This window comes from Choloepus didactylus, chromosome 27 (assembly GCF_015220235.1).
Source record: "Choloepus didactylus isolate mChoDid1 chromosome 27, mChoDid1.pri, whole genome shotgun sequence".
NCBI classification, from domain to species: domain Eukaryota; kingdom Metazoa; phylum Chordata; class Mammalia; order Pilosa; family Megalonychidae; genus Choloepus; species Choloepus didactylus.
The window spans coordinates 65,920-92,886 of NC_051333.1; the positions used below are offsets into that span (position 1 = coordinate 65,920).

Sequence of the window (26,967 nt, forward strand, 5' to 3'; positions counted from 1 at the left end):
GACTCGAGTTAATAGTATACTTATAATAATATTGTTTCATCCACCATAGTAAAGGCATCATCCGTATTAATGCAAAGTGTTAATAATAGGGAAAACCATGGGGGGCTGTATGGGACTTTGGTATTTTCTGCATGATTTTTCTGTAAACCACAACTCTAAAAAGAAAAAAAGTAGTGTTCAGCAAGAGGAAGGAGATGGGGACACATTGGTCAGATGTGAAAACAAACTTAGCAGTGTTTATTGGGTTGGCAGCCCGGGGTCTCTACCTGCTGTATTCATTTTCTATTGCTACTGTAACAAATTACCACAAACTCAACAGGCCTAAAAAAAAACACCTGTTAATTAGCTCACAGTTCTGTAGGTCAGAGGCCAGGCCATGTTGTATTCTGCTTAGGGTAACAAAGCTGGAATCAAGGTATCCACTGGGGCTGGACTCTTATCTGGAGGCTCTAGGGGAGAATCTGCTTCCAAGCTCTTTCAGCTTCTCAGCAGAATTCAGTTGCTTGCAGTTGTAGGATATAGGATTGAGGGTCCATTTCCTTGCTGGCTGTTGGCCAGCGGTCATTTTCTGCTTCTCTAGCTGCCTGCATTCCTTATCATGTGGCCCCCTCCACCTTCCAAGCCCAGGAGTCCTCCTCCCATGTCACATTTCTCTGCCTTCCCCTTAACGCCTTTAGGGACCCTTGAGATTTCCTTGGGCCCACCAGAATAATCCAGGATCATCCTCTCATTTTAAGGTCAGCTGATTAGCAAACTTAGTTACATGGACAACATCCCTTTTGCCATGCATTGTAATTATTCATAGGTGATATCTCATCATATTCACAGGTTCCAGGGATTAGGGTGCAGAATCTTGTGGTGTCATTTTTAGAATTCTGCCCCGCACCCACCCACCCATTCCACTTGCACAGTTCCAGCATCCTATGGGGTCACACCCAGTGAATGCCCAGAGTAGGGTGAAGCAGCAAGTGCCTGTATGCTATAGCCACAGCAGCTGTGTGCCAAGGTGAAGGTCACAAGATGAACCCCTCCCCCCACACCTGTAGGCCCTGTGATGGAAGATGGGGGTACCTTGAGGTAAGGGATGTGGTAGTGACTGATCTGTGTGGGAGGGTGCTACAGGCAGAGTAAACTACACTGGCTGGTCACTAGTTGGGCACAGCCATACACCTGTGAGTCTGGAGAGAAAGGAGCTGCAACCGAGAAAGGGGAGGAGATGAGGTTGGCAGGGCCGGCAGGAGGGGCTCAGATGCTCAACAATGAGATTCCTCCAAGTGTGGGTCACAGGATGAGCTGGGGCTCCCCATATAGCACATACCCTATTCTCCTTGACTTTCAGACACCTTGTTTGCAACACCACCACCCAGCAGCTACCCAGGGTGAGGGGCAGATACCCTGACCTTGTCCCTCCCAGAGGCTGACACTTCAGCCCCCATGCTGGATCCACACTGCTTTACATGGCGAGGGTCCCACAGAGACCCCACGATCTTCTGAGCTTGAGCTTCAGACCCTTCTGCCTTCCTCTAGCCCCAATGGTGCCATCCCCGACACAGCTGCCAAGGGGTTGCCCCTGCGAATAGAACAGAAAGCCCAGCCAGGCCACCACTGCCGCATCACCGCTAGGTGGACCTGGTTAGTGGGCGTAGCGGGCACCAGCCCCAACTCACGGCCCTTGCAGAGAGAGGCTGTTCCCTCTGCCTGCACTGCTCTTCCCAGATTCTGTCCCGTCGGATACTTGATATCTCGGGTCTGGCCCTGGCTGCAGCCCCTATGCCCTCCCATATCCCCTTTCTTTTCTGAGTTCTAGTCCAGGGTGTGGCGTGCGGAAGGCGCTCGAACCTATACCCCTTCACTCCTTTGTTCACTCCTCGCCTGGTGATCTCAAGGGGTTCGTGGGGCCAGGCTGCCTCCACCATCCGGCTGGGGCCGAGGAGCCAACAAGAGCCGATCCCTGCGCCCATCCGTTTCGTTGGGGGGAAGGCCGTTTCCCGAGGCTGCAGAGGGGTCTAACTGGCCCGGGAGAGTCGCGGGGCCTCCGCGGGATACTGCCTTCCCGTCCTCCATTACTGTGCACCACCTCCCGCCCGCCGCGCGCGGACAGGTGCACGGCACGCGGACTGACAACCCGAGCCCACTCCCGTCCCGCCCCGCCCCTGTCTCCGCGGCGCCGCCGAAAGCGCGCTCCGGCCGCCCCACGCAAGCGCGACGTTGGTTCAGCCTCCGGCAGGGACCGGAAATACGGCCTGGAGGCGGCGGCGGCCAAGCTCCACCGAGACACCGGAAACGTGTCGTCACCCAGCACTCCCCTGCGCCGCGGCCACAGCGCACTTCAGTTCCGCCCGCGTCTCGGCCCGGAAGTGCGGCCTTGACGGGGGTGAGCCGGAGGCGGCTACGGCCGGACCTGGTGCCTGAGGAGGAACAGGAGGTGGGGTCGGGCGGGCAGCCCCCTGCCAGGGAGAACCGCTGGGTGCGCGCTGAGGCGGATGCGAGGAGGCGCTGCAGGACCAGGGCACCGCGCCGGCCAGGGCGCCGAGGCGGAAAACCTGGAGCGGCGGCGCCCGGGACTGGTGGTGCAGCCGAAGCGGATCTGAGACTGGGCCCTGCGCGCAGGGTACGGCGCTAGCAATGACTTAGAACATGGGAGAGGGTGCTCGGAGCAAGGTGCACGACGCCGGCAAAGGCGTGCAGCAGGGTTGCAGCGCCAGACCCTGGAGGCGGGCCTGAGGGCTGGGTCTCTGAGATGGGCCTTTGTTGCCAGGCTCCCTGGAAGGCCTCTGCGTTCTGTACAGAGTCCGCAGGGAAGCAGGGTGGGCAGGTCCGGAATGGAGGGGTTCACGCACTGCGGGCTGAAGGCAGGTTTCCTTCCTCTTAGCGTAGGCATGGACTTCAGTCCTTTAGATGGCTGGGTGAATAAAGACGGAGAAGGGTGCTTCTGGCAAAGGTAATAGCACGTGTAAAGGAAAGGCTTGGCTCGTTTAAAGAATTGTCAGGTATTAATCGCCATAAGGGGCTCTGTGCAGAGGAGTTGGGTCTGAAGGGGTCCCTCTGGCTGCCGCGGAGGGAATAGACAGGGAGGGAGGGGGGCAGAGGGGTCCAATGAGGAGGCAACAGGCCAGGCCAGCCGTAACGAGGCACGTGGGGGGTGGTGCTAGGAAAAGAGGTCTGGCACAAGCAAAGGGAAGGAGCTGGGGGGTTTGGGTCAAAGACATCGAAGGTGTAGGGACAGGATTCCGTGGGCCTTTCTGTGCCTGACCTTATGAGACAGCAAGGCTGGTGGAGAATGGGTGAATCTTGGGGTCCTGGTTCCTGGCTGTCCTCCCTTAGACCATGTGGGTGAAATCTGAAGGTGTGTGAAGGCAGGTACCCCACACCTGATTGACAGAAGGGGAAACAGGCAGAGCCAACACTGGGTCATATGCCTAGCCAGTGAGCTGGTGAAGTAATGGATCTTTGCAGATTTGCAGAGTCCCCTGTGGGGTACCTCCCCCATTTTCAGGTGCCAGAAGGGGCAGGGCCCAGATCGAGGCATGTGGGTTGACAAGAAATGCCCAATTTCTCCGCCACACTGGCCTCACAGACGCTGCTGACCCACCTTGGTCACACCCTCCTGAGCATGTCCACACACACCCTCTCTGCCACACCCACACATTGTGCCCCACAGACCGACTGATACACCAAGAAGTCCCGGACTGTGGGAGGCACCTCCCTGCCAGTTGGGCTGGGATCTGCCAGGGATTATATAGTTGCCTTATGTGGGGCACCTGCCAGGCCAATGATGAAACTTCTACCCTCTACCCCCTGTATCCACACACCTAGAATTGCTCAGCCAGGAGGCAGGTTGTGGGGACCCTCCTGCAAGGACCTCCCCATACACTAGTTACCATAACTGGGTACTAAGGTGGCAGTCCAAGTCTGCATAGGGCTGGAGACGCTCCGAGGCTGGGGAGAGTAGAGGGGAGAAGAAAAAGGAGAAGGGAGGGGGGGTGTGGTAGCCAGCCAGGTGAGGGCAGAGTCCAGTGTTTCCACAGAGTGGTCTGCTCTCTGGATAACCACTTCTGGATGGGAGTCCCTGGCCCCTTCTCCACTCTTCCCTCTTAGGAAGGGACTGTGGATATAGTACTGGAGGTGGGGACGGGTAGACTCGTGATAGGGAGGCCGAGTCCGGCAGTAAGGGCCGAATGGCCAGGGATGCCCAGGCGTTGGGTCTGAGGTCACACGGATGGAGCTCGGGAGGTGCCGCGCGCTGGGGTGGAGGAGGTTTCCCAACTGACCTCCCCTTCCCACCGCCCGGTTCTGTGCAGATGGCAGCGGCAGAGGCGGTGCACCACATCCACCTGCAGAACTTCTCACGTTCGCTGCTTGAGACCCTCAACGGGCAGCGGCTGGGCGGGCACTTCTGCGACGTGACCGTGCGCATCCGCGAGGCTTCGTTGCGCGCGCACCGCTGCGTGCTAGCCGCCGGCTCGCCGTTCTTTCAGGACAAGCTGCTGCTCGGCCACTCGGAGATCCGCGTCCCGCCCGTAGTGCCCGCACAGACGGTGCGCCAGCTCGTTGAGTTCCTCTACAGCGGCTCCCTGGTGGTAGCGCAGGGCGAGGCGCTGCAGGTGCTCACCGCCGCGTCGGTGCTGCGCATCCAGACAGTCATCGACGAGTGCACGCAGATCATCGCTCGTGCCCGCGCCCCTGTCCCGGGTGCCCCTGCACCCGCGCCCGTGCCCACTCCGGTGCCCCCGCCGCTCGCGCCCGCGCAGCTGCGCCACCGCTTACGGCACCTGCTGTCTGCGCGTCCCCCAGGCCAACCCGGCCCCGCGCACAGCCGCAAGCAGCGCCAGCCTGCGCGCCTGCATCTGCCGGCTCCTCCGGGACCCGCCAAGGCCGAGGGGCCCGATGCCGACTCTGCACCCTCTGCGCCCCCTGACGACGGCGGCGGTGGTGATGACGATGACGAGACAGACGGCGAGACAGACGGCGACGACGGCGAAGACGGCAGCGGCCCCGGCGAGGGCCAGGCACCACACGCCTTCCCGGATTGCGCTGCTGGCTTCCTCCCCGCAGCTGTGGACCGCGCGCGCGACAACGCCCCTGCGCCCGCCAGCCTCCCTGACTACGGCGGTGCGGGGAGGGACTTCCTCCGCGGGGCAGCGGCAGCGGAGGACGTGTTTCCCGACAGCTACATCTCCTCCTGGCACGACGAAGACGGCGCGGCCGAAGGCTGTCCGGCCGAGAACCCCGCCCCCGCCGCGCCTGACTGTGTCCTGGCGGGTCGCCGCCAACCGGGCGTGAAAACCCCCGCGCCGCCCGCCGCGCTCTTTCCCTTTCACTTGGGGACTCCAGGGCCGCCTGCGCCCTCGGGGCCGAGCCCTGCACCCCCACCTGCTTTCTACCCGGCGCTTCAGTCCGATCCTACCCAGGGCTCGCAGCTGGGGGAGGCCCCAGCCACACCCACGCCTCTTGCCCCGGCCGCTTCAGGCACTCCCGCGCGGGCCGCGGGCGCGGAGCCAACCGCCTATGAGTGCAGCCACTGCCGCAAGACGTTCAGCTCGCGGAAAAACTACACCAAGCACATGTTCATCCACTCGGGTGAGCCGGGGAGGGGGAGAGGAGGGAGTCCCCTTACCACAGGCCTCTGAGCACCTTGGAAGGGCGCGCACTGGCCCGCGGGTCCCCGGCACGGTTTGCTTCTCCTGGTCCTTGTCCGTGGATTCCAGGGGACCTGAGGGAGGCAGGAGGGAGGAGCTAGATGGGGCTGCAGGGTGGGGACCCCCCAGTCGAGGAGCAAGCAATGGGGGCTTCTTGATTACTGAAGGGAGGTCCCCTCCAATCTCAGCCATGGTGTGGGCATCTCATGGGGGCAACTCTGCAGTGGCTTGGGGAGGACGGAGAGCCTGAGGCTGGCCCTTGAAGTGTAGTGGGTGGTACAGAGCAAGGGGTGGTGGCAGCCAGAGCTTGAGTGTGTCACAGGAAGGGTGCCAGGTCCTCCCCAGGCAGGCAGGGGTTCTGGGCAGTGGGGGCTTCCTGCACGAAGGGGTAAGGGTCCCAGTCCTCTCCTCCTATAAGGTACAGGGCCTTGCTGGACTGTCCCCAGAACAGTAGCCAGCGATCAGAGCGTTCTGGAAAAGGTTCTGTGGGCCTGGCAGGAACGGGGAGGGTGTAAGGCGAGACCAGGCCCGAGAGTCTCCTTGTGCCAGGTGAGGTTTAGGGGTGACCAAAGGGCCCATGGAGGTGGGAGGAGTCCAAGTGGGAAAAGAATATTCCACGTGGGCGGGGTTCCCTGCCGTAGGGAGGGTGTGGGTACTTGCTGGACTGGGGTATCTTGGGCCATGTGAGAAGAGGGGCCCGGGAGTTGGAGGGAACCCTGCCAGGTAGGAATATACTGGAATGAGGAGTGGTCTGAGGGGGAAGGGGGTTCCCTGCAGGGCTAGGGGATGCCGGGACGTATGGGAGGGTCAATGTCCGGGAGGGAGTCCGGGAGCGAAGGGCGCCCCGGGCCCACCTCCGCCTGCTGACCTGCGCACGCACTCGCCCTGTCGCCCGCAGGGGAGAAGCCGCACCAGTGCGCCGTGTGCTGGCGATCCTTTTCGCTGCGCGACTACCTGCTCAAGCACATGGTCACGCACACGGGCGTGCGCGCCTTCCAGTGCGCGGTCTGCGCCAAACGTTTCACGCAGAAGAGCTCACTCAATGTGCACATGCGCACCCACCGCCCGGAGCGCGCGCCCTGCCCGGCCTGCGGCAAAGTCTTCTCGCACCGCGCGCTGCTGGAGCGCCACCTGGCGGCTCATCCCGCGCCCTGACCCGGGCCGGGCCACGCCCCGCAATCCTCGGGATTGGCCGAGCCTCGCGAAGCTCGGCCACGCCCCCCACCGGTCCCGCCACGCCCACCTCTGGGCGGGACAGGCCCTCACCTGCTGCGGAGTCACTCGAGACTGTGCCGCTGAAGCTCTGCTTCGCCTCGCGGTGCTCCAGGGCTGGCTCCACCCGCCGCCGTCCCTAGACCACACTCCCGCCACCAGACCCCGCGGTCGCCCCTGAACACAGGGGCCCTCTGCCCTGATCCCATCTCTTTTCCAGACCTCACCGGGCCCGCCTCTCTGCTCCTTCTCCTCCCACTTTCTGGGTCCCTCCTGGTGGCAGCGGGCCAGGTGGGATAGTCAGGGACCCGAACACCTCTGAAAGCTGACCCCGAGGCCCAGGTTCACGCTCTCCCCCCCACCCCCATGGGTGGAGGGGAGTCCCCGGGTGCCACCCGGCTCCCCACCCAAGAACACCCCTCCTCGGCCCTGAAGAGGCTCAGGTGAACCCAGCAAGGACCTCGGGCCGGACTTTGGTACATCCTGCCCTAATAAAGGATGGTGGGCCGTGGAGTGTGAGCCTGAAGCTGTGAGCTCCTGGGACCATGCATGTCTTGACTCGGCACGGGCTGTGAGCGCTGGGGCCTTTTCGGGGGCTGGGGGTGGGTGGGCAGGTGGCTGACGCTTGGCTCTTCTAGAGCCCTAGATCCCGTCCGGTGGTGGCCAGGTGGGTCTTGGAGGGACCTCATTCTGTCAGACTCCCCCCACTGCTGTCCACGAGGCAGACTTCAGACTCCCACCTCCCAGATCTTCCAGGCAGACTCCCACCCTTTGGACATTCTATTCCTGTCTCCCATTCTGACAGGCATGATGGTTGAGCACTTTACTTTTGGGAGGTCAAGGAAGGCTTGGGAGCCAGGCCTCTGTGAGGGGGCTGAGCTCCAGGATACCAGTCCTGGCCTCTGGGGTCACATAGTTATGGGGGCAGGGCAGGGGCAGGGCCTAGCAACCATGGGGAGGGTGGGAAGTGGCCCAGGTTGGGCAGGCAGCCAGGGCCTTGGGTTGCCCACTGGACAGCTGGAGACAGCTCCTGAATGGCAAGCTAGTGTCACAGGACCCTGGGTCTACCTGGCTACCAGCCCAGGGAACTCTGTCCTCCGCCTCCAGCACTTTGGGCAGCTCCTGGCCTGGGGTCACTACCCCACAGATATGGAACCAGTGAGGGGTTTATGGTGGTGCAGCCTGAAGGAACAGGCTCCAGTGGGGCATTCTGGGCCAATGGCAGCAACTCTCTGAGCTCCACCTGTGACTGCTTCCAAAGGTGAGGTCCAAGGTCTTGGCCATGTGCTGGGAAGGCTTCAGCCTTGGGTGCATGATGAACCCTAGGCCACACTGCCCACGGGTGTCTGCTGGGTACTTGGTAGGGGCCGAGCTCTTTGGTGGTTTTCCCTCACCAAGGCGGAGGCTGATTTCTGCTGCTTTGGGGCATGCAGTCCAGGGTCCTGTGGACAAGGGGTTTGACCTGGCCAAGGCTGTCTCTCTATTGAGTAAGTGGGTGTCACAGGAGAACCTCAGGAGGAAGTGCAGAGCAAGGGCAGTGCTTGGGGCATGATCCCCCTTGCCATCTGTTTTATCTTCAAATTTGCCCCACCGGACTGTCAACCACCCCAGGGCAGGGATTGCAAGAGGGAAGGGAGAGGAGGGTACTGCACGGCTCCGGAGTTGCAACCCCAAAAAGAGTGTCAGAACTCAGCAAGCAGGACAGCAAGAAGAAGGCTGGTAGGATGATGACAAAGGAGGCTGTGGTGGTGATGAAGGGAGCAGTGATGGGGACCACAGAGAGGGCAACAGATGAGGGATGAGACAGGCTGGCAATAGGGGACAGGGGCCTCCAGGCTGGCAGTGATGAAAGCAGAGGCGCTGTAGCCAAACGGATGATCAGACAGAGAAAAATAAACAGGGGGAGGCCCGAGGGTGGGGAGGCAGAAGGGCTTGGGGGCAGAGTCCTCAGCCAGCTGAAACCACTATCAGCAGTCCCTGGGCCACGGCCACACAGGCGGGCCAGGTGGGTTGCTCTTGGGAACTCGAGGTCAGGGACAGCCAGCCTGGGCAGCAGAAGTGAGCTGGGGCACACCAGGGCCACTTCTCTGAGGAGCGAGCAGGTGCCATGGGCGCCAGGCAGCAGCTGGCCCTGCCTCTGCTGCTGCTGCTGCTGTGGGGCCTGGGGCAGTCCGTGTGGCCCGCGGCGATGGCCCTGGCGCTGCGCTGGCGGCTGGGGGACGCTGCGTGCTGCCTGCTGCTCGGCCTGGCCGTACTCGCCTGGCCCTGGCTCGGCCCCTGGGTGCCCCACTGGCTGAGCCTGGCGGCCGCAGCTCTCACAGTAACCCTGCTGCCGGCACGACCGCCCCCGGGGCTGCGCTGGCTCCCAGCCGACGTGGCCTACGTGGCTCGGCTCATCCGCCTGGGGCTGGGGGTGCGCGCCCGCTTGAGGCGCCGGCCTCTCGACACCTTTGTGGATAGCTTCGAGCGACGAGCCCGAGCACAGCCGGAACGCACGGCCTTGGTGTGGACGGGACCCGGGAACCGCGCAGTGACCCTCCGCGAGCTGGACGACCGGGCCTGCAGAGCGGCGTGGGCCCTGAAGGCCGAGCTGGGCGGCTCCGCGGGCTTGCCTGCCCCGGAGCCCGCCGCCCTCCTGGTGCTGGCATCCCAGGCCATTCCCGCCCTGGGCTTATGCCTGGGGCTGGCCAAGCTGGGCTGGCCGTCGGTCTGGATCAACCCACACAGCCGTGGGGCACCGTTGGTGCACGCTGTTCTCAGCTCTGGGGCCCGAGTGCTGGTGGCTGACCCAGGTGAGGGCCTGCAGGGGCCAGCAGAGGACACAAGGGAGCAGCACGGGGGGTGGGCATGGACTCTGCCTCCGGAGTCTGCAGGCCATGCTGGGAGCTGAGTCAAGAGCCCTTTGCTCCCACCCACCCTCACTGGAAGGTAATTCCGAGGGTGCCAGAGTTTTGATATTTTTCACAATGGCAGTTTCGATCCTTTCTGGCAGATATTAATTTTGGGGTTCTTTACCCAGGAATGTGGAAGCTTTTCTCTAGGTCTCGGGTTCTCCCTCCCCCATTCCCACCTCTGAGGCGGGCCTTGCCTCACTTTCCCCTCTGACTGCACCCTGCAGCGCTCAGGGAGAGCCTGGAGGAGATCCTTCCCAAGCTGCAGGCTAAGAACATCCGCTGCTTCTACCTCAGTCACTCCTCCCCGACGCCGGGCGTGGGGGCTCTGGAGGCTGCCATGGACGCTGCGCCTTCGGAGCCGGTGCCTGCTGACCTCCGGGCCAAGGTCATGCCCAAAAGCCCTGCCCTGTACATCTACACCTCGGGGACCACAGGTGAGGGTGCCCAGCAGCCTCCAAACTCTTGCCCTGACCTGAGCCTCACACTTCAGCTCTGAAACCTGCTTTCTGATTCTGATGCCTGGACTCTGACTCCCAATGGGATTCGTGCATTCAATGCCGAAATCCTACCTCCTCCCAGGAAGCAGCCACTGAAACCCTAACTGACCTCTGATCCTGACTTGTTACCCCAGTTGAAATTCAACCTCTGAACCACACATCCAGTTTGTCCTCCCAAACCCAACTGTGAGTCCCCACACTTGACCACACTCTGAGAACCTCAAACCCCAGTGCAGCCCTGACCATGGAGACCCCAACTCTGTGTGCTCGTTCGTTGTTGAACCACTCCACTTCAGCATCCATCCTTTCACTATCCCACCCTTTCCATTCCTTCATCCCAGGACTCCCAAAGCCAGCCATCCTTACCCAGGAGCGGGTGCTGCAGATTTGCAGGATGATGACCCTCTTTGGGGTCACAGGCGAGGATGTGGTCTACGTGGTCTTGCCTCTGTACCACACAATGGGGCTCGTCCTTGGGGTCCTCAGCTGCCTGGAGCTCGGTAAGCCTTTCTGTGAGGACCTCTCCAAAACACCAGAGTGGGTGTCAGGGCGGGGCTCTCAGGTTGATGAGACCCCATAGCTACCCAGCACGCTGGGTTCTCAGCTTTGAGAAGGAACACACAGCAGGAAGCGCCAGGGCCACCTGGACAGAGGCCTGCACACCCACACAGCCCCTGGTGGCTGTGCTTTGGTCATGAGGTGACAGGAGCTTATGTGAGTGGTGGTCATGGACATCCAGAGAAGCCTCTGGGTGCTCAGGAGGGGACGGGGATGCTGGTGCCAGATTTGAGGCACAACCCCAGGAAGAGCTGGTGAAGGAACGGCTGCTGAGCAGCTTCTTCAGGCTGTCTCCTCTGCACCCCTAACTTGGCGTTCAGACTGGGACCTTGGTACAGTCTCTTCTTTTTGTTTTCAGATTTTTATTATGAAAATTGAATACGTTTAAAATTCCTAAACACATACCAAAAAAACCTGAATCCTCATGGATCTACCACTCAGCTTTAGCCACTATCAGCACTTACTGTATTTGTTTATCCCTCCCCCTGCTGCTCATCTTTTTACTCTCATTAAAAAATTATTTCATTGTGAAAAAGAAGTTTGATGTCTCACATATTCTCACCCAGCTTCAATGATTGTTAATTAAATTGCAGCCAATTTAATTTCATATATACTCTTTAGTTTGCCAGGGCTGGTATGACAAATAATTCAGTCATGTGGATTAAGGCCCAAACTGATTCGATTGGCCCTTTATTTGCACACTGTGCATTTTAATATGTTGACTTGAATTTAGTTCCTGAGGTGTCTGTTCCTTAAGTTTGTATCCAGCTAGTGATATGAAGAGATTTCCTTGAATGTCAGGAACAAACACAAACACACACACACACAAATATCTTCCACAGTCTTTGCAGATTGGCTCTATACTGGTGCTCCTCTTGGAGCTTAGTCCTCCTACCAGTGAAACTGAAGAGCAGCCCGAGAAGAAAGCACAGGGTTCTCTCTAGTGTTTTCTGAGCAGGCATCTTGTCCTGGGCATGCTCTCCTTGCCTTAGGAATTCCCCCATTAACTGGGATCTCAATGCCTCCTATTCTCCCCCATGAAATAGAATTTCTGATCCCTGGAGCTCTGTTATATGTGTCAAAGCCAGTAATCCCATGCAATTTCATTGTTTATTACACTGATTTAGCTGTCTGCCTGCAGGACAAATTCTAGGAGGGTGAGAAAGAGATGAGTCCTTCAGATTGCCACCAGACTGGTTGGCAGACAACACCCTCCAGAACTGGGGGTTACTCAGCCCCCTCCAGAACTGGGGCCAGGAACCGCAGGACCACGCTGAGAGGGCAGGTTGACTCCATACCCAGCGGCAACACACTGAGCTGGTCAGGGCATGGTGGAGGGACAGCAAGGGTCTTGCGAGATTTCCCAACCATTTTTAAGCTGTCTTTTTGTTGAGTTGGCACTTGCGCAGTTACTGCAACCCTCTGCTTTGTTTTGGTCTTTGAGCTCTGTCAGTTTGTGGTAGTTGTTCAAAGATTCTGTGGGGGAACACAACCCTGGAACGTCTCAGTCCACCATCTTGGTCAACTGGTTAAATTAATTTTATTTACACACCATATTCACCAAACACACACTCCCCTTGCCCCCTCCCCTCTTCCCTTGGTAACCAGCTGGGCATTGATGAAACACCATCATCAGTAATGATTATAATATTCACAGCCCTCATTTAACAATGCTCCCTTTGTACCAGGCACCAAGCTTTTCACACATCCTGGGGACAAGATTCAAACTCAGGCCTGCCTATGTCCAGCAGCTCTGCCTTGACCCATGCCCTGACTCCTCCCCTGGTGCAGTCCTGGCTGGGCCAGGAATCAGGGATAGGCCTGACATCATCCCTGTGTCTCAAGGAGCCACAGAGAGGTGATCAAAGCTGTCACAGGGGCTTTGATGCATAACATGAACCCCCTCTTCTTCCCTCACCCCAGGAGCCACCTGTGTTCTGGCCCCCAAGTTCTCTGCCTCCTGCTTCTGGAATGACTGTCAGCAGCATGGTGTGACTGTGATCCAGTACGTGGGCGAGGTCTTACGGTACCTGTGTAACACTCCCCAGGTGAGGGCTCCTGGGAAGGGCTGGTAGGTGAGACTCTAAAATTAGAACCCCATGGTGAACATCTGAGGTGCAAATTCCCAGATGACATCCCAGGCAAAGACACAGAGACAGGCCTCAAGCAGGGTCCCCCAGGTAAAACACCCCAGCAAGAATCCTAGAAAATGATTCCCAAATAAGGCTGCTAATTATGTTTCCTTAGTTGACAAGCTGTGCTGTCTTGGGCAGGTGACTTCACTTGTCTCAGCCTCAGTGTCCTCATTTGGAAAATGGAGAGAATAGCCCCTAACTCAAGACGGTGAAGATTAAATAAGCTAAATGCATGTAAACTGCTTAGAACAGGGTGTGGCTTAGGGTAAAATTACTAGGTATGACCCAGCCTCATCCCAAAATGGAGGTAACTGTCTCCAGACAAGGCCCCCAGGTTACACTGTCTCCAGGTAAGGCCTCTAGGTAACCCCCTCCCCCAGGTAAAGGTTCCAGGTAACTACCCCTAGTAAGGACCCCAGATATTTCCTCCAGTTAACAGCCTTTGGGAAGCCCCTCCCTAGGTAACCAACTCTGCCCCAGGAAAATCCCCAGATATCTCCAAGTAAGGCCTCCAGACAATCTCATTTCCCAGATGAGGCCTCCAGTCACCCTCCAAGTAACTGCTAGATAAAGGCCCCCAAGTGAGCCCTTCAGGTAACTATCTGATTAGTTACCAGACATCTCCAGGTGGGTACACGTAACTACCCTCAGGTAAGAGCCCAGATATTTCTCCCAGGTAATCCCCCAGATGAGCCTCCAGGCACCTCCAGGTAAAAGTCAAAGTACTCTAGTAGCCCTTTCAGGTAAGACCCCCCCAGGTAACTCCCTCCAGGCAATCCCTGAAGGTAACCCTCTAGTTAAAGGCTGCAGATTACTACCCTCAAATAAGAGCCCCAGTAGCTCCCCTAGGAATAAGGCCCCAGCCACTGCCCCCACCCCCGGTAATCCTCAGGTAACTCTCTAGGTAAGGACCCAAGGTTGCCCCCACCCCAGGTAAGGGTTCTGGGCATGCCCCACGGTTGCCTCCCTCCTCGCCTATCTCTGGGTGTCTCTGCAGCGGCCTGAGGACCGGACACACAAGGTCCGCCTGGCTGTGGGTAATGGACTTCGGGCAGATGTGTGGGAGACCTTCCAGCAGCGCTTCGGCCCCATACGGATCTGGGAAATGTACGGCTCCACTGAGGGCAACACCGGCTTCATCAACTATTTGGGGCGATGCGGGGCCCTGGGCAAGATGAGCTGCCTCCTTCGAGTGAGTGATTTGAGTGCCAGGCATGACAGTGGCACCGATCGCGGCTGAGCCCACAGGACCCTTGCTGACACCCCCTCCCCCCTGCCCTCCACTCCAGATGCTGTGTCCCTTCGAGCTCGTGCAGTTTGACACAGTGATCGAGGAGCCCGTAAGGAACAATCAGGGCTTCTGTATTCCTGTGGGACCAGGTACAGCTGTTGAAGAACCCTCCCTGGGTGAGAGAGGGACCCCTCAGCATCCTCCCTGGCTGGAATAAGCCACCCAAAGCCTAGAGGTCAGGGCCCAGACACCCACTCACTCAGTGGGGGTGTCTGCAGCCCTCACCTGGGCTCTGAGTCCCAGGCCTGTCGGACCACTGTCATGGGCCCCTCTACCTCTTGGCTTCTCAGTTCTCTCCAGGTCCCCTGCCTCAATCTCTCACTATGGGCTGTTAGATCTCTGGGCACCCATCTCTGAGTTGTTCTCTTGAGCTTTCTGTGGGGGTCACATCCTCCCAGGCACCAGTCCCCTCTCATCCTTATCTTCTTGTTTGTTCTCTCCTGGGGCCTTATAAGGCCCTCGTCACGCCCTTCTCTTCCCATCTCCATTTGTCTCTGTCCCGCATCCATCCCTTGTTACCCTTTTCCAGTTTCTCATGGGCTCCCCTTATGCCACCTTCTCTCTCCTGTCTCATTTTCTGTCTCTTTGGCCCTGTCTCTCAGGGTCTCTCGCTGTCCCCGGGTCTCTATAGATTTCCCCCGTCTCTGGGTCTCTCAATTTTTGTATCTCTTTGAGTGTCTCTATCTCCCCAGCTCTGGGCTCTGGGCCTCTCCCATCTCTAGATCTCCCTGTCTGTATCTCTGGGTCTGCCTGTCTGTCTCTCTCCAGTAGGGTACCAGGTGATGCAGAGTCCCCCGTTGTTGCGAATCCCGGCTGGGGACTTGAGGGCTCCTGGGGACCATGTCCACGGTTAACACCCGACTTCAACTCCGACCCCCAGGGGAGGCAGGGCTCCTGGTGACCCGGGTGACGAACCTCTCCCCCTTCCTTGGCTACCGCGGCTCCCGAGAGCTGTCGGAACAGAAGTTGGTGAGGGACGTCCGGCGCCGAGGTGACGTTTACTTTAACACCGGAGACGTGCTGGCCATGGACCGCGAGGGCTTCCTCTACTTCCGGGACCGCCTGGGGGACACCTTCCGGTCAGGGGCGGGGCTTCGACAGGGGCGGGGCCGCGGCGGCTTCCTGCGCCTGGAGGGAGGGGCTGAAGAGGCGGGACTTACTGATCCTTCAGGGCGCGGGGCGGGACGGCGGGGCCTCCCGGTGAAGGGGGCGGGGCCCTGGATAGTGGAGGGGCCGGTCTGGCAAGGCAAGACTTTCCATCCCGTAGGAGGTGTGGCTTGGCGGGTAGGGGGCGGGACCTCCAGTCTCAGGGCCCTGGTCACAAGCACTGGCTCCACCCCCGCAGGTGGAAGGGGGAGAACGTCTCTACCCGGGAGGTGGAAGGCGTCTTGTCACTCATGGACTTCTTCCAAGAGGTGAATGTCTACGGGGTGTCTGTGCCAGGTGCGGAAGATTCACCTCTTTAAAACCCTACAACAGCGTTGTGGGTGGAGGGTTGTTACCCCATTTTACAGATGGAGACACTGAGTGGGTAAAGGGGTGTAGAGACTTGCCCAGTCGCGTAGCCAAAGAGCAGGGCAAGGCAGGGAGTCGGTAGTGGGTCATGCAATGAGGGTGCACATTGGGGACCAGTGTGACTAGACTGCTTCCTAGGATGTGAGGGCAAAGTGGGCATGGCTGCTGTGCAGCTAGTCCCCGGACGGACCTTTGACGGGCAGCAGCTGTACCGGCATGTCCGTGCCTGGCTTCCTGTCTATGCTGTTCCCCATTTCATTCGTATCCAGGTGAGTACAGGTCTGGGGAGCAGGGAGGTGGGTTCACTGTCCTGGCTGGAGGTCATGTTCACTGTCCTGGCAGGATATCCTGGAGGTCACAAGCACTTTCAAGCTGGTAAAGTCCCGGCTGGTGCGTGAGGGCTTCAACGTGGGTGCCATCTCTGATCCCTTATTTCTACTGGACGACCGGGCCCAGACCTTCCAGCCTTTGACACCAGAAACATACCAGGCTGTGTGTGATGGAACCTGGAGGCTCTAACCACCATGCCAGCACAAGGACACTTGTAGGGGAAGGGGCTGATGCTGACCACCAGCTCATCCCAACTTCACAGGATCATCATGCCAACGGCACTGGGTGGGACCTGAGGGAAGATAATAGACCCCAGGGCAGAAGGCTAATAAATTCAAATGTGTACACATATTTTTTGCATATCTGTGCGGGTGGAGGAACAAGGGAGGCCTGCACCACAGGTCCCTGCGTCCCCCTCAAATACTTTGCCTAGGAGTCCCATCTGCACCTCAGGCAGGAACCTCAGCTTGCTATGAGAGGCTGCTCCTTCCAGACAAAACCAGGAGTACGGGAGAGGCTGGCCAGCCTTACAGCTGGTGAGATGAGAGCACTGCCTCTACCTGTAGGTCTTCTAGGGGCACTGAAGGGGCTACAGGACATGGCTGATACCCCTATGACCTGTGGTCTGGAGGAGGTGGCAAAAGTGATTTGATGGGTTATCCGACCGAGCAGGCGGTAACTGGGCCAGGAACAATGCCAGGAGAGAGTAGCAGCAAGTGCAAAAGTCATGGGGCAAGGTTTATGGAGGGGTGGGAGTGGGGGAGAATCAGCGGTCACCGAGACCTCTGGGAAATGTAGTCCTCGCTGGCTCAAGAGGCCGGAAGTCCTCCCAGGGGCATTATGGGAGCTGTAGGCAGGGGGGTAAAGGGAAGCTAGGGCCTCTGTATAGTTCGGGGAGTCTAAGGGACCGCAGTGCCCCCAGTGGCATCGTGGGAGCTGTAGGCAGGAGTAGGCCGATGCTGGCCCCTCTGCGAAGTACAGTCCGCGCCGTCTCACGGGCCAGAAGTGGCCCATGGGCATTTTGGAAGCTGTAGGCGCGAGTAGGCGGATGCTGAGGCCTCGGAGAAGTACAGTTCGTGGGGTCTAAGGGTCCGTAGTGCCCCCAGTGGCATCGTGGGAGCTGTAGGCAGGGATAAACGGACTCTAGGGCCTCTGGGAAGTATAGTCCGTGCCGCCACAGGGCCGGAAGTGCCCCTCGGGCATTGTGGAAGCTGTAGGCGCGGGTAGGGGGACGCGGGGGGCTCTGGGAAGTATAGTCCGTGCTCTCGGGGGTCCAGAAGTGCCGCCTTCCCGGGTCTTGGGAGAGCTGTAGGCAAGGCTGCCGCTTTTGAGAAGTGTAATCAGGCCCTTTAATTGCTGCCCGCTCACTGTGCGAAGTGCGCAGGTGGAGCGTGGTGAGCGGGAGCCGAGGCGGCTAGGAAATGGAGTCCGCACTGTCTAGGAGGCGGGGGTGTTCCCACGGCCACTGTGGGAGCTGTGGATGGGGGTAGGCGGACGCTAAGACCTCTGGGAAGTATAGTCCATGGTGTCTAAGTGGCCGCATTGCCCCCTCGGCACTTCAGTGCCCACTTTGTAAGGTACACATGGGCTCGCGGGAGCTCTAGTGGGACGTGGGGACGCCCGGATCTCTGGGAAATGGAGCCGGTGCTATCTCAATATTTTGAAGTGCCTCCTGGGCATTATAGGTGCTGTAAGCAGGTTCTCATGGGCACCGAGGCCTACGGAAATGTAGTTCGTACCCTGTCCGGTGCTTTAAATGCTGACCAGTCATTGTGGGAACTGTTGTGGGAGAAAAGTGCAGGACAGGCACTGAGTCTTCCTGTCAGACCTCAGGACTAAACTGTGGGAGCTGTAAGCAGCGGTGACTAGAAGCTGAGGCCTCTGGGAAGTGTCGTTTGCCACGTCCCCAGAACCGGAAGTTCTCCCTGTGCATTGTGGGAAATGTGGGACCAAAAACAATATAAAGAGGGGAGGCAGAGGGCTATGAGAGAACAAGTATGCTTATTGAAGCTAAGTTGGTATCTTTTCAAATAAGTTGTGTAATACAAATCCCAGGGTAACCATAAAGAATGTATTTTAAAATCATACAGAAACAGAAATAAGAAGGATCAGATACATCACAAAATAACTATATAGAAAATATGCCTGTAATAAAGGAAAAGAAAGGCAAAAAAGATATGACCTATTTAAACCATAGGACAAAATGGCTGAAGTAAGTACTGACTTTACAGTAATAACACTGAATATTAATGGATTAAATTCCCCACTCAAAAGAGATTGGCAGGATGGATAAAAAAGCACAATCCAACTATATGTTGTTAACAAGAAACTCACCTTCCACCTAAAGACACACAGATTGAAAGTGAAAGGAGGGAAAAAGATAATTCATGGAAATAGTAACAACAACAACAAAAAGCTGAGATAGCTATGCTAATATTGGACAAAGTACTTTAAGTCAAAACCTGTTATAAGAGACAAAGAAGGACACTATATATTAATAAAGGGCTCAATCCACCAAGAAGGAATTAGAATTATAAATATTTATGCCCCTAATCATAGTGCCCCAAAATACATGAGGCAAACACTGGCAACACGGAAGGGAGAAATAGAAACATCTATAATAATAGAGATTTCAATACAACACTCTCATCAATACAGAAGATCAATAAGGAAACAGAATTTGAATAATATGATAAATTAACTAGACATAACAAGCATATACATAACATTGCACCACAAAACAGCAGGATATACATTCTCAAGTGCACATGGATTGTTCTCCAGGATAGACCACATGGTGGGTCATAAAGCAAGTCTCAATAAATTTTAAAGATTGAAATTATACAAAGCATCTTCTCTGACCACAATGGGATGAAGCTGGAAATCAATTAACAGGCAGAGAATTGGAAAGTCCACAAATATATGGAAGTTAAGTAATGCACTTTTATACAATCAATGGTCCAAAGAAGATATTACAAGGAGATCAGTAAATATCTTGAGACAAATGAAAATAAGAACACAACATATCAAAACTAATGGGACTCAGTGAAGGCAGAGCCAAGAGGGAAATTCGTAGACCTAAATGCTTACATTAAAAAACAAAAGAGCTAAAATCAAAAACCAAACTGCACACCTGGAGGAACTAGAAAAAGAACAGTGAACTAAATCCAAAGCAAGCAGAAGGAAAGGAACAACAAATATTAGAGCAGAAGTAAATGAAATAAAGAATCCAAAAACAATAGAGAACATAAAAAAAAACAAAAAACAAAAGTTGGTTCTTTGAAAAGATACATAGAATTGACAAACTGTTAGCTAGATGAACAAAGGAAAAAGAAGATGTAAATAAATAAAATCAGAAATAAGGGGGGGGGCATTACTAGTGACCCCACAGAAATAAAAAGAATCATAAGAGGATACTATGAACAACCATATGCCAACAAATTAGACAACCTAGATGAAATGGACAAATTCCTAGAAACACATTGTTCTAGTTTGCTAATGCTGCCAGAATGCAAAACACCAGAAATGGACTGGCTTTTATAAAGAGGGTTTATTTGGTTATATAGTTACAGTCTTAAGGCCATAAAATGTCCAAGGTAATGCATCAAAACTCAGGTACCTTCACTGGAAGATGGCCAATGGCTCTGGAAAACCTGTGTTAGCTGGGAAGGCATGTGGCTGGCGTCTGCTCCAAGTTCTGGTTTCAAAATGACTTTCTCCCAGGACGTTCCTTGCTAGGCTGCAGTTCCTCAAAAATGTCACTTAGTTGCACCTGGGGTATTTGTCCTCTTTTAGCGTCTCATGTCACTCACAGCTGCACTACACTGAGTTCACTCTGCCCATCAGCTCATTTATATGGCTCCACTGATCAAGGCCCACCCTGAATAGGTAGGGCCACGCCTCCATGGAAGTATCTCATCTGAGTTATCACCTACAGTTGGGTGGGGCGCATTTCCATGCAAGCAACTTAATCCCCACTAATATGTCTGCCCCACAAGATTGCATCAAAGAATATGGCTTTTTCTGGGGGACATAATACATTTGAACCAGCACACACATGAACAACCTACACTGACTCTAGAAGACATAGAAGATCTCAACAGACTAACTGCAAGTAAAGAGATTGAATCAGTCATAAACAACCTCCCAATAAAGAAAAGCTCAGGACCAGATGGCTTCATAGTTGAATTCTACCAAGGATTCAAGAAGAATTAATACCAATCCTGTCAAACTCTTCCAGAATATAGAAGAGGAGAGAACACTTCCTAACCCATCTATGAGGCCAACATCACTCAAATACCAAAGCCAGATAGATACTACAAGAAAAGAAAATTACAGACCAATTTCTCTGATGAATATACATGCAAAAATCCTCAACAAAGTAACAGCAAATCTAATCCAACAGCACATTAACAGAATTATACACCACGATCAAGTGGGATTTACCCTGGATATTCAAGGGTGGTCCAACATGAGAAAATCAGTTAATGTAATACACCAAATTAATGAAATGAAGGGAAAAAAACACATGCTCGTCTCAATTATGCAGAAAAAGTATTTGACAATATGCAGTAAATTTTCTTGTTAAAAAACACTTAGACAAATAGGAATTGAAGGAAACTTCTTGAACATGATAAAGGTCATATATGAAAAACTGACTGCTAATATCATACTCAAAGGTGAAAGACTAAAAGCTTTCCCCCTAAGACTGGGAACAAGACAAGGATGCCTGCTATCACACTGTTATTCAATATTGTACTGGAAGTTCTGGCCAGAGCAATTAGGCAAGAAAAATAAATTAAAGACATCCAAATTGGAAAGAAGAAGTAAAACTTTCACTACTTGCAGATGACATAATCCTATATAGAGTCAGTCCTGAAAAATCTAAAACAAAGCTACTAGAACTAATAAATGAATTCAACCAAGCAGTGGGGTGCAAAATCAATGTGGAAAAACAAGTAGTGTTTTCATACACTCTTAAAAAGCAATCTGAGGAGGAAATCAAGAAAAAAATTCCATTTACAATAGAAACAAAAAGAATCAAATATCTAGGAATAAATTTAACCAACGATGAAAAGGACTTATACATGGAAAATGACAAAACTTTGCTAAAAGTAATCAAAGAAGATCAAAATAAGTGGAAGGATATCCCATGCTCATGAATTTGAAGACTAAATTTTGTTAAGATGTCAATTCTACCCAAGATGACAAACAGATTCAATACAATCCCAATAAAAATTCCAACAACCTATCTTGCAGAAATGGAAGAGCTAATCATCAAATTTATTTGGAAGGGTAAGGGACCCTCAAAGAACCAAAACATTTTGAAAAAGAAGAAAATAGTTGGAGGACCCATACTTCCTGGCTTTAAAATGTATTACAAAGCTACAATGGTCAAAACAGCACGGTACTGGCACAATGGAACTGACTCAAGAGTTCAGAAAGAGACCCTCACATCTAAGGCCATTTGATATTTTTTTAAATCCCATTACATGTGTATTTATTTTTATCGAAAAGTTTCTCTCAAAGAATGACCAGGGGAACAGAAACAGGGGCTTTTTTCTGGCTGGTGTGCTGATGGCCAGCTGCTACTGCTTCTCCATCTCGTTTGCTTGTTCCTAATTCTTGTTCCTAATACGTGATCAGTTATTATTTGAGTTTGAGACAGACAAAAGCCCATTGGCCAATCAGTTCAATCAAATGATGTAAAATGGTGCCACCTCTAAGGGAAGCAGTGCAGAGGGTCCTCAAAAAGTTAAAAATAGAATTATTATATGATCTAGCAATTCTACTCCTAGGTACAGACCAAAAGACATCAAAACAGGGACCAAACCAGTCACTTGCACACCAGTGTTCACAGCAGCATTGTTCACAATAGACGAAGGGTGGAAGGGTCCATCAACAGATGAAGGACAAACAAAATTCATGCTCTCCATAGCGTGAGATACTCTTCAGCTACTGTAAGGAGTCAAGTTCTGAGACGTGCTGGCATGTTATATCGTTCAAGCCGGGGGATCTCTCCAAGCCGCAGTTTCATCATCTGCATAGTTACCATTTCTGGGGTCTCCAGTCTTCAAGTGGATCCATAATTCTGGCTGGTTCCCATATTCTTTCTTCCTGAAAGACTCCTTAGACAGTTCTTTAGTGTGAGTTACTAGTGATGAATCCTTTCAGTTTCAGTATATATGAAAAGTCTTTATCTTGCTTTCATTTTTCAAGGATTTTTCACTAGTTATAGAACTCTAGGTTAGCAGTTTTATTTATGTATTTATTTATTTTTATTTCAGTGCTTTAAAAATGTTCCTCCACTGTTCTCTCATTTGTTTCTGACACAAAATCTGCTGGCATCCTTACCTGGGCTCCTCTGTAGGTAATGTGCCCTTTTTCTCTGTCTACCTTTAAGATTTTCTCTTTATCACTGGTTCTGACCAATTAGACTATAATAAGCCTTGCTGCAGTTTTCTTCTTGCTCCTTGGGCTTGGGGTTCATTGGCCTTCCTGGATCTGTGGGTTTATGGATTTTATCAAATTTGGAAATTTATCAGCCATCATTTCTTCAGCTTTTTTTTTCCATTCTCCCCTCTCTTTTCCACTTCAGGGACTTCAACAGGATGTATAGTAGGCTGCTTGAAATTGGTACACAGCTCTCTAATGCACTGCTCATTTTGTTGTTTTTTCTTTCTGGGATTCATTTTGGATAGTTTTTATTCCTATGTCTTCAAGTTCACTAACCTTTTTTTCTGCAGTGTCTAATCCCATCTGTTCTGGTTCACTGAAGGTGCCGTTATGCAAAATACCAGAAATGGACTGGCTTTTATAAAGGGGATTTATTAGGTTACAAATTTACAGTTCTAAGGCCATAAAGTGTCCAAACCAAGGCATCAACAAAAGGATACCTTCACTGAAGAAATGCCAATGGCATCCAGAACACCTCTGTCGGCTGGGAAGGCACGTGGCTGGTGTCTGATGATCCGCTGCTCCCAGGTTGCATTTCAAAATGGCTTTCTCCAGAATGTCTCTGGGCTTCTGTTTCTCTTAGCTTCTCTCAGCTCTCTGCTTGGTTCTCCCAGGGCATTTCCCTCAAAGCATCTGAGAGTCCTCTTTTATCTCTCTGGGGCAATCTTTGGGCTTTATCTCTTAGCTTAGCATCTCCAAACTCCTTTCTGTCTGCATTTCCAAGCACCTCCAAGTGATAGTGCCTGTGATGGATTCAAGTCAAGGCTTTAACACTTGCCTGATATGTTATATTGTCCAGGCCAGGGAACCTCTCCAAGCCACAGTTTCTTCATGGTTTTGATGCTAGGAAAATGTTCAATTCAAAGCATCATCAAGGCAATGCTGTCTTCCTGAAGACTAGCTGCTGCTGATCGTTGGCTCCTCTGCCACATGGCCACACAGGGCAGCATCAGCCAGTTTCTCCCTTCTCTTCCAGGTTTTGTTTCCTTCAGCTTCTTGGTTCCATGACTTTCTCTCAGCCATTTGATTTTTGACAAGGCTGCCAAGTCCACTCAACTGGGAAAGAACAGTCTCTTCAACAACTGGTGGTGAGAGAACTGGATATCCATATGCAAAAGAATGAAGGAGGGCTCCTATCTTGCGGGACACTGTTATCGAGTTCCGACTTGGCGGGCCTGGGCCAGGGGAACTGATCAGCCCCTAGGAAAGGTAGTGGGGCACGGGCGGTAGCGCCCTCCACGGCCCCCCGGGCCTGAGAAAGTGGAGCCGAATGCAGGCCCCATTTCCTCACCCCAAAGTACAATCGTTGGGGAGGGCTTGCCGGAGAAAACCCCCCCCCCCGTGCCTTACCCGCACCCTCCACCCTCTTCGTTACCAGAGCAACTCCCGCCCCTTTTCAAACAACCTCCGCGCCCTCTCAGAACCAATCCAAGCCTTTAACCCCTACAGCTACCCCGCCCTCTAAACCGCCCGATATAAGCTTGTACTCTCCCCTAATAAACTCTCTCGGCTTCCTCACCCTAAAAGAAACGTGTCCCGCCTGTTTCTTCTCGCCGCCCTCCACACCTTGCACGCCACCGCCGGGGACCGGGCCCAGTCCCCCGCCTCGCCCTCGCCTCCGGGAAAGAGCCCCCGCCGCCGGTACCCTCCGAGCAATCCCGAGAGCATAGGATTTAGCAACCAGCCGCCACCCCCCCCCCCCCAGAAGAGTCAACAACGACCGCAACTGGCGCCCAACGTGGGGCAGGTCCTCTCCACGCAGCGGTCCAGTAAAACCACCCGCTCGCCCGGACGCCTCTCCATCTCCCCTTCTCCTCGCCTGCAAGGTAAGGGCCGCCTCTCCCTCGCCGCCCCGCGGAGCCGCCTCTCCCTTGCTGCTCCACGTCCGGAGCCGCCTCTCCCACGCCGCTCGGCGCCCGGGCCGCTCTTCCTTTCCCGCATTAACCTGGCTTTTGCCCCCGACTACCTTTCCTCTTCTCTTCCTATGTCCCCCCATTCCTCCTAACACTCTTCCTCCAGTAGCTTTCCCTCTTCCCCTCCATTACTTTGCTGTGGTCCTTTGTGTCTTTGTTTCTTTGTTTGGCGCCGTGTGCCTCTTTGCAACCGCCCCTCCCCCCAAACTGCTCTCGCTACCAGAGGGTCCTGCTTTCTATTCTCGCCGTCTCCTTTGGCCTCACGGCCACGGTTTACCTCATTCTCTTTGCTCGGTAATCAACACCCCCCTCCTTTTCTTTTAATGCCTCTGAACTGTTTCTTCCCGAAACCTTTCCCCCGCCAATAGCGATTCTGGTAGTTCTAGAAGGGGAGGCCGAGTTGGAGTTCGCAGTAACAAAAACCTAGACCAGTATTACATGTGCCCATCCTCAAATCCTGGAAAATCGTACTGCAATTCCCCCAACGAGTACTACTGTGCATACTGGGGGTGTGAAACATAAGCCACTAATTGGAAGCCTCCTGTTCCTGATCAATACCTTACCTTAAAGTGGGCCCCTACAAGGTGCAAACTCCCTACAGTTAACTGGCTCGGCCAAGAAAGCGAGGGATCCTGCACACATCTTAATCTTACAGTGCAGCTCCCCACTGATCCCTCCTGGTTACTCGGTCGAACTTGGGGCTTCAGAATCTATGAGAAAGGAGCCGACCAAGGATCACTCATTCTCATAAAAAAGGAGGCTGTAAGCCAACCATGCCAAAATACTGCATTAAAAACACCCTCTGGCATAGGTCCCAACCAAGTCCTTAACCCCCTTTTTCCACAGCCTTCCAGCTGCACCTCAGCTCCAACCAGCCGCACCTCAGCTGCAAACAGCGCATCGCCAACTCCACCGCCCCAACCTTTCCTAACCCCCTCTCGTTACTCCTCTCCCCTCCTCGACCTTATCCAAGCGGCCTTCACCTCAGTGAATTCCTCCAACCCCAATCTTACCTCCTCTTGTTGGCTTTGCCTCTCCACTTCCTCCCCCCTGTATGAGCCAGTTGCCTCCAACCTCTCCTTTTCAGAAAACACAGAGGACAACCCCTCGGAATGCAATTGGAATACCTCTGCCGTCCCCCTAACCTTTCATTCAGTCTCCTTTACAGGAAAGTGTATCCGCCCTCGCTCAAGTAACTCTCCCAACCTCACAGCTTGTGCCAACTATTCATCTCCCAGCAGCTCTGCCAAGTTTCTTATTCCCCACAACTCCTCCCAATGGCTCTGCTCCTCTACAGGACTTACCCCCTGCCTTAATGTGCAAACCCTCAATACAACTAATGAAACTTGCCTCCTAATTGTCCTTATCCCTAGGGTCCTATACCACAGCGAGGAAGACTTCTTCCTCCACCTGGAAAGAACTGCAGCTCCTGCCCCACTGCAAAAGCGAGAACCCATCACCGCCCTCACAATTGCCTCCCTCTTAGGTCTTGCAGGCGCTGGCACCGGAATCGCTGCATTAGCCAGTCAAGGCTCCGCCCTAACTCACCTCCGGGCGGCTGTTGACGAGGACATTCGTCACCTACAAGACGCTATTTCCCATCTTAAAAATTCTGTCAATTCCCTCTCTGAAGTCATGCTCCAAAACCGCTGAGGTCTCGACCTTCTCCTCCTCAAAGAAGGAGGCCTTTGCGCCGCCCTAGGAGAAGAGTGCTGTGTATATGCCAATTCCACAGGTCTCGCCGAGGACAGCCTAAAAAAGGTCCGAGAGGGACTAGAACAACGCAAAAGAAACCGTGAAACCACCAACTATTGGTCCCACATCTTTACCCCCCTCCTCCCATACCTCCTCCCTCTCATCGGCCCCCTACTAATGATTATTCTAGCTCTCACCCTAGGGCCCTGCATTATCCGCAGGATTGTCCAGCTTGCTAAGAACCAAGCCAAGGCTGTCTTTTCATCATTTGTGCAAGTCCAGTATCAACAACTTGCCTCCACTGAAGAAGCTGACCCTCCGCAGCGTCGCCACCCTCGTCCATCCCACAAGCAGCGAGGCCCCTCTCGAACGCCCGGGCGCCGCACCAACGTCGAGCTCCAGCCTCTCTAACTACCATCTACCCCTATCCCTTCCCCCACCTCCCCTTTCCCTCATCCCTTGGCGGATCTCTCCGGTAAGCTTCTTCCTCTAATTAGAAAAGAAGGGGGAAATGCGGGACACTGTTATCGAGTTCCGACTTGGCGGACCTGGGCCAGGGGAACTGATCAGCCCCTAGGAAAGGTAGTGGGGCACGGGCGGTAGCGCCCTCCACGGCCCCCCGGGCCTGAGAAAGTGGAGCCGAATGCAGGCCCCATTTCCTCACCCCAAAGTACAACCGTTGGGGAGGGCTTGCCGGAGAAAACCCCCCTCCCGTGCCTTACCCGCACCCTCCACCCTCTTCGTTACCGGAGCAACTCCCGCCCCTTTTCAAACAACCTCCGCGCCCTCTCAGAACCAATCCAAGCCTTCAACCCCTACAGCTACCCCGCCC

General features: G+C 54.4%; 3 protein-coding genes across 9 annotated transcripts; 2 read left to right on the forward strand and 1 right to left on the reverse strand.

The window, feature by feature from the left end:
• Window positions 1–891: 891 nt before the first annotated feature.
• Window positions 892–7,384, forward strand: ZBTB45 (zinc finger and BTB domain containing 45). 4 transcript variants are annotated; one of them, XM_037818956.1, is made up of 3 exons: window positions 892–1,077; window positions 4,302–5,580; window positions 6,538–7,384. In XM_037818956.1, exons 1-3 carry the CDS (start codon window positions 1,021–1,023, stop codon window positions 6,792–6,794), a joined length of 1,593 nt encoding a protein of 530 aa, XP_037674884.1. In that variant the 5' UTR covers window positions 892–1,020; the 3' UTR covers window positions 6,795–7,384. The 4 variants fall into 4 exon arrangements, with proteins under 4 accessions (XP_037674884.1, XP_037674885.1, XP_037674887.1 ...); XM_037818957.1 differs by lacking the exon at window positions 892–1,077 and adding an exon at window positions 1,593–2,611; XM_037818959.1 differs by lacking the exon at window positions 892–1,077 and adding an exon at window positions 2,371–2,425.
• Window positions 1,882–3,529, reverse strand: LOC119521373. Its single transcript, XM_037819565.1, has 2 exons — window positions 3,482–3,529; window positions 1,882–2,619 (listed from the first exon to the last, which is right to left on the reverse strand). Exons 1-2 carry the CDS (start codon window positions 3,527–3,529, stop codon window positions 1,882–1,884), a joined length of 786 nt encoding a protein of 261 aa, XP_037675493.1.
• A 1,435-nt stretch (window positions 7,385–8,819) lies between the features above and the next one.
• SLC27A5 (solute carrier family 27 member 5) lies at window positions 8,820–16,422 on the forward strand. Of its 4 annotated transcripts, none has more exons than XM_037818920.1 (10): window positions 8,820–9,643; window positions 9,970–10,179; window positions 10,584–10,742; window positions 12,724–12,848; window positions 13,933–14,127; window positions 14,225–14,315; window positions 15,107–15,305; window positions 15,572–15,669; window positions 15,880–16,010; window positions 16,084–16,422. In XM_037818920.1, exons 1-10 carry the CDS (start codon window positions 8,959–8,961, stop codon window positions 16,258–16,260), a joined length of 2,070 nt encoding a protein of 689 aa, XP_037674848.1. In that variant the 5' UTR covers window positions 8,820–8,958; the 3' UTR covers window positions 16,261–16,422. The 4 variants fall into 4 exon arrangements, 3 of the variants coding, with proteins under 3 accessions (XP_037674848.1, XP_037674849.1, XP_037674850.1); XR_005214274.1 differs by having other exon boundaries at window positions 8,920–9,643; window positions 14,225–14,342; window positions 15,572–15,641; window positions 16,084–16,225; XM_037818921.1 differs by having other exon boundaries at window positions 8,920–9,643; window positions 14,225–14,342.
• Window positions 16,423–26,967: the final 10,545 nt, after the last annotated feature.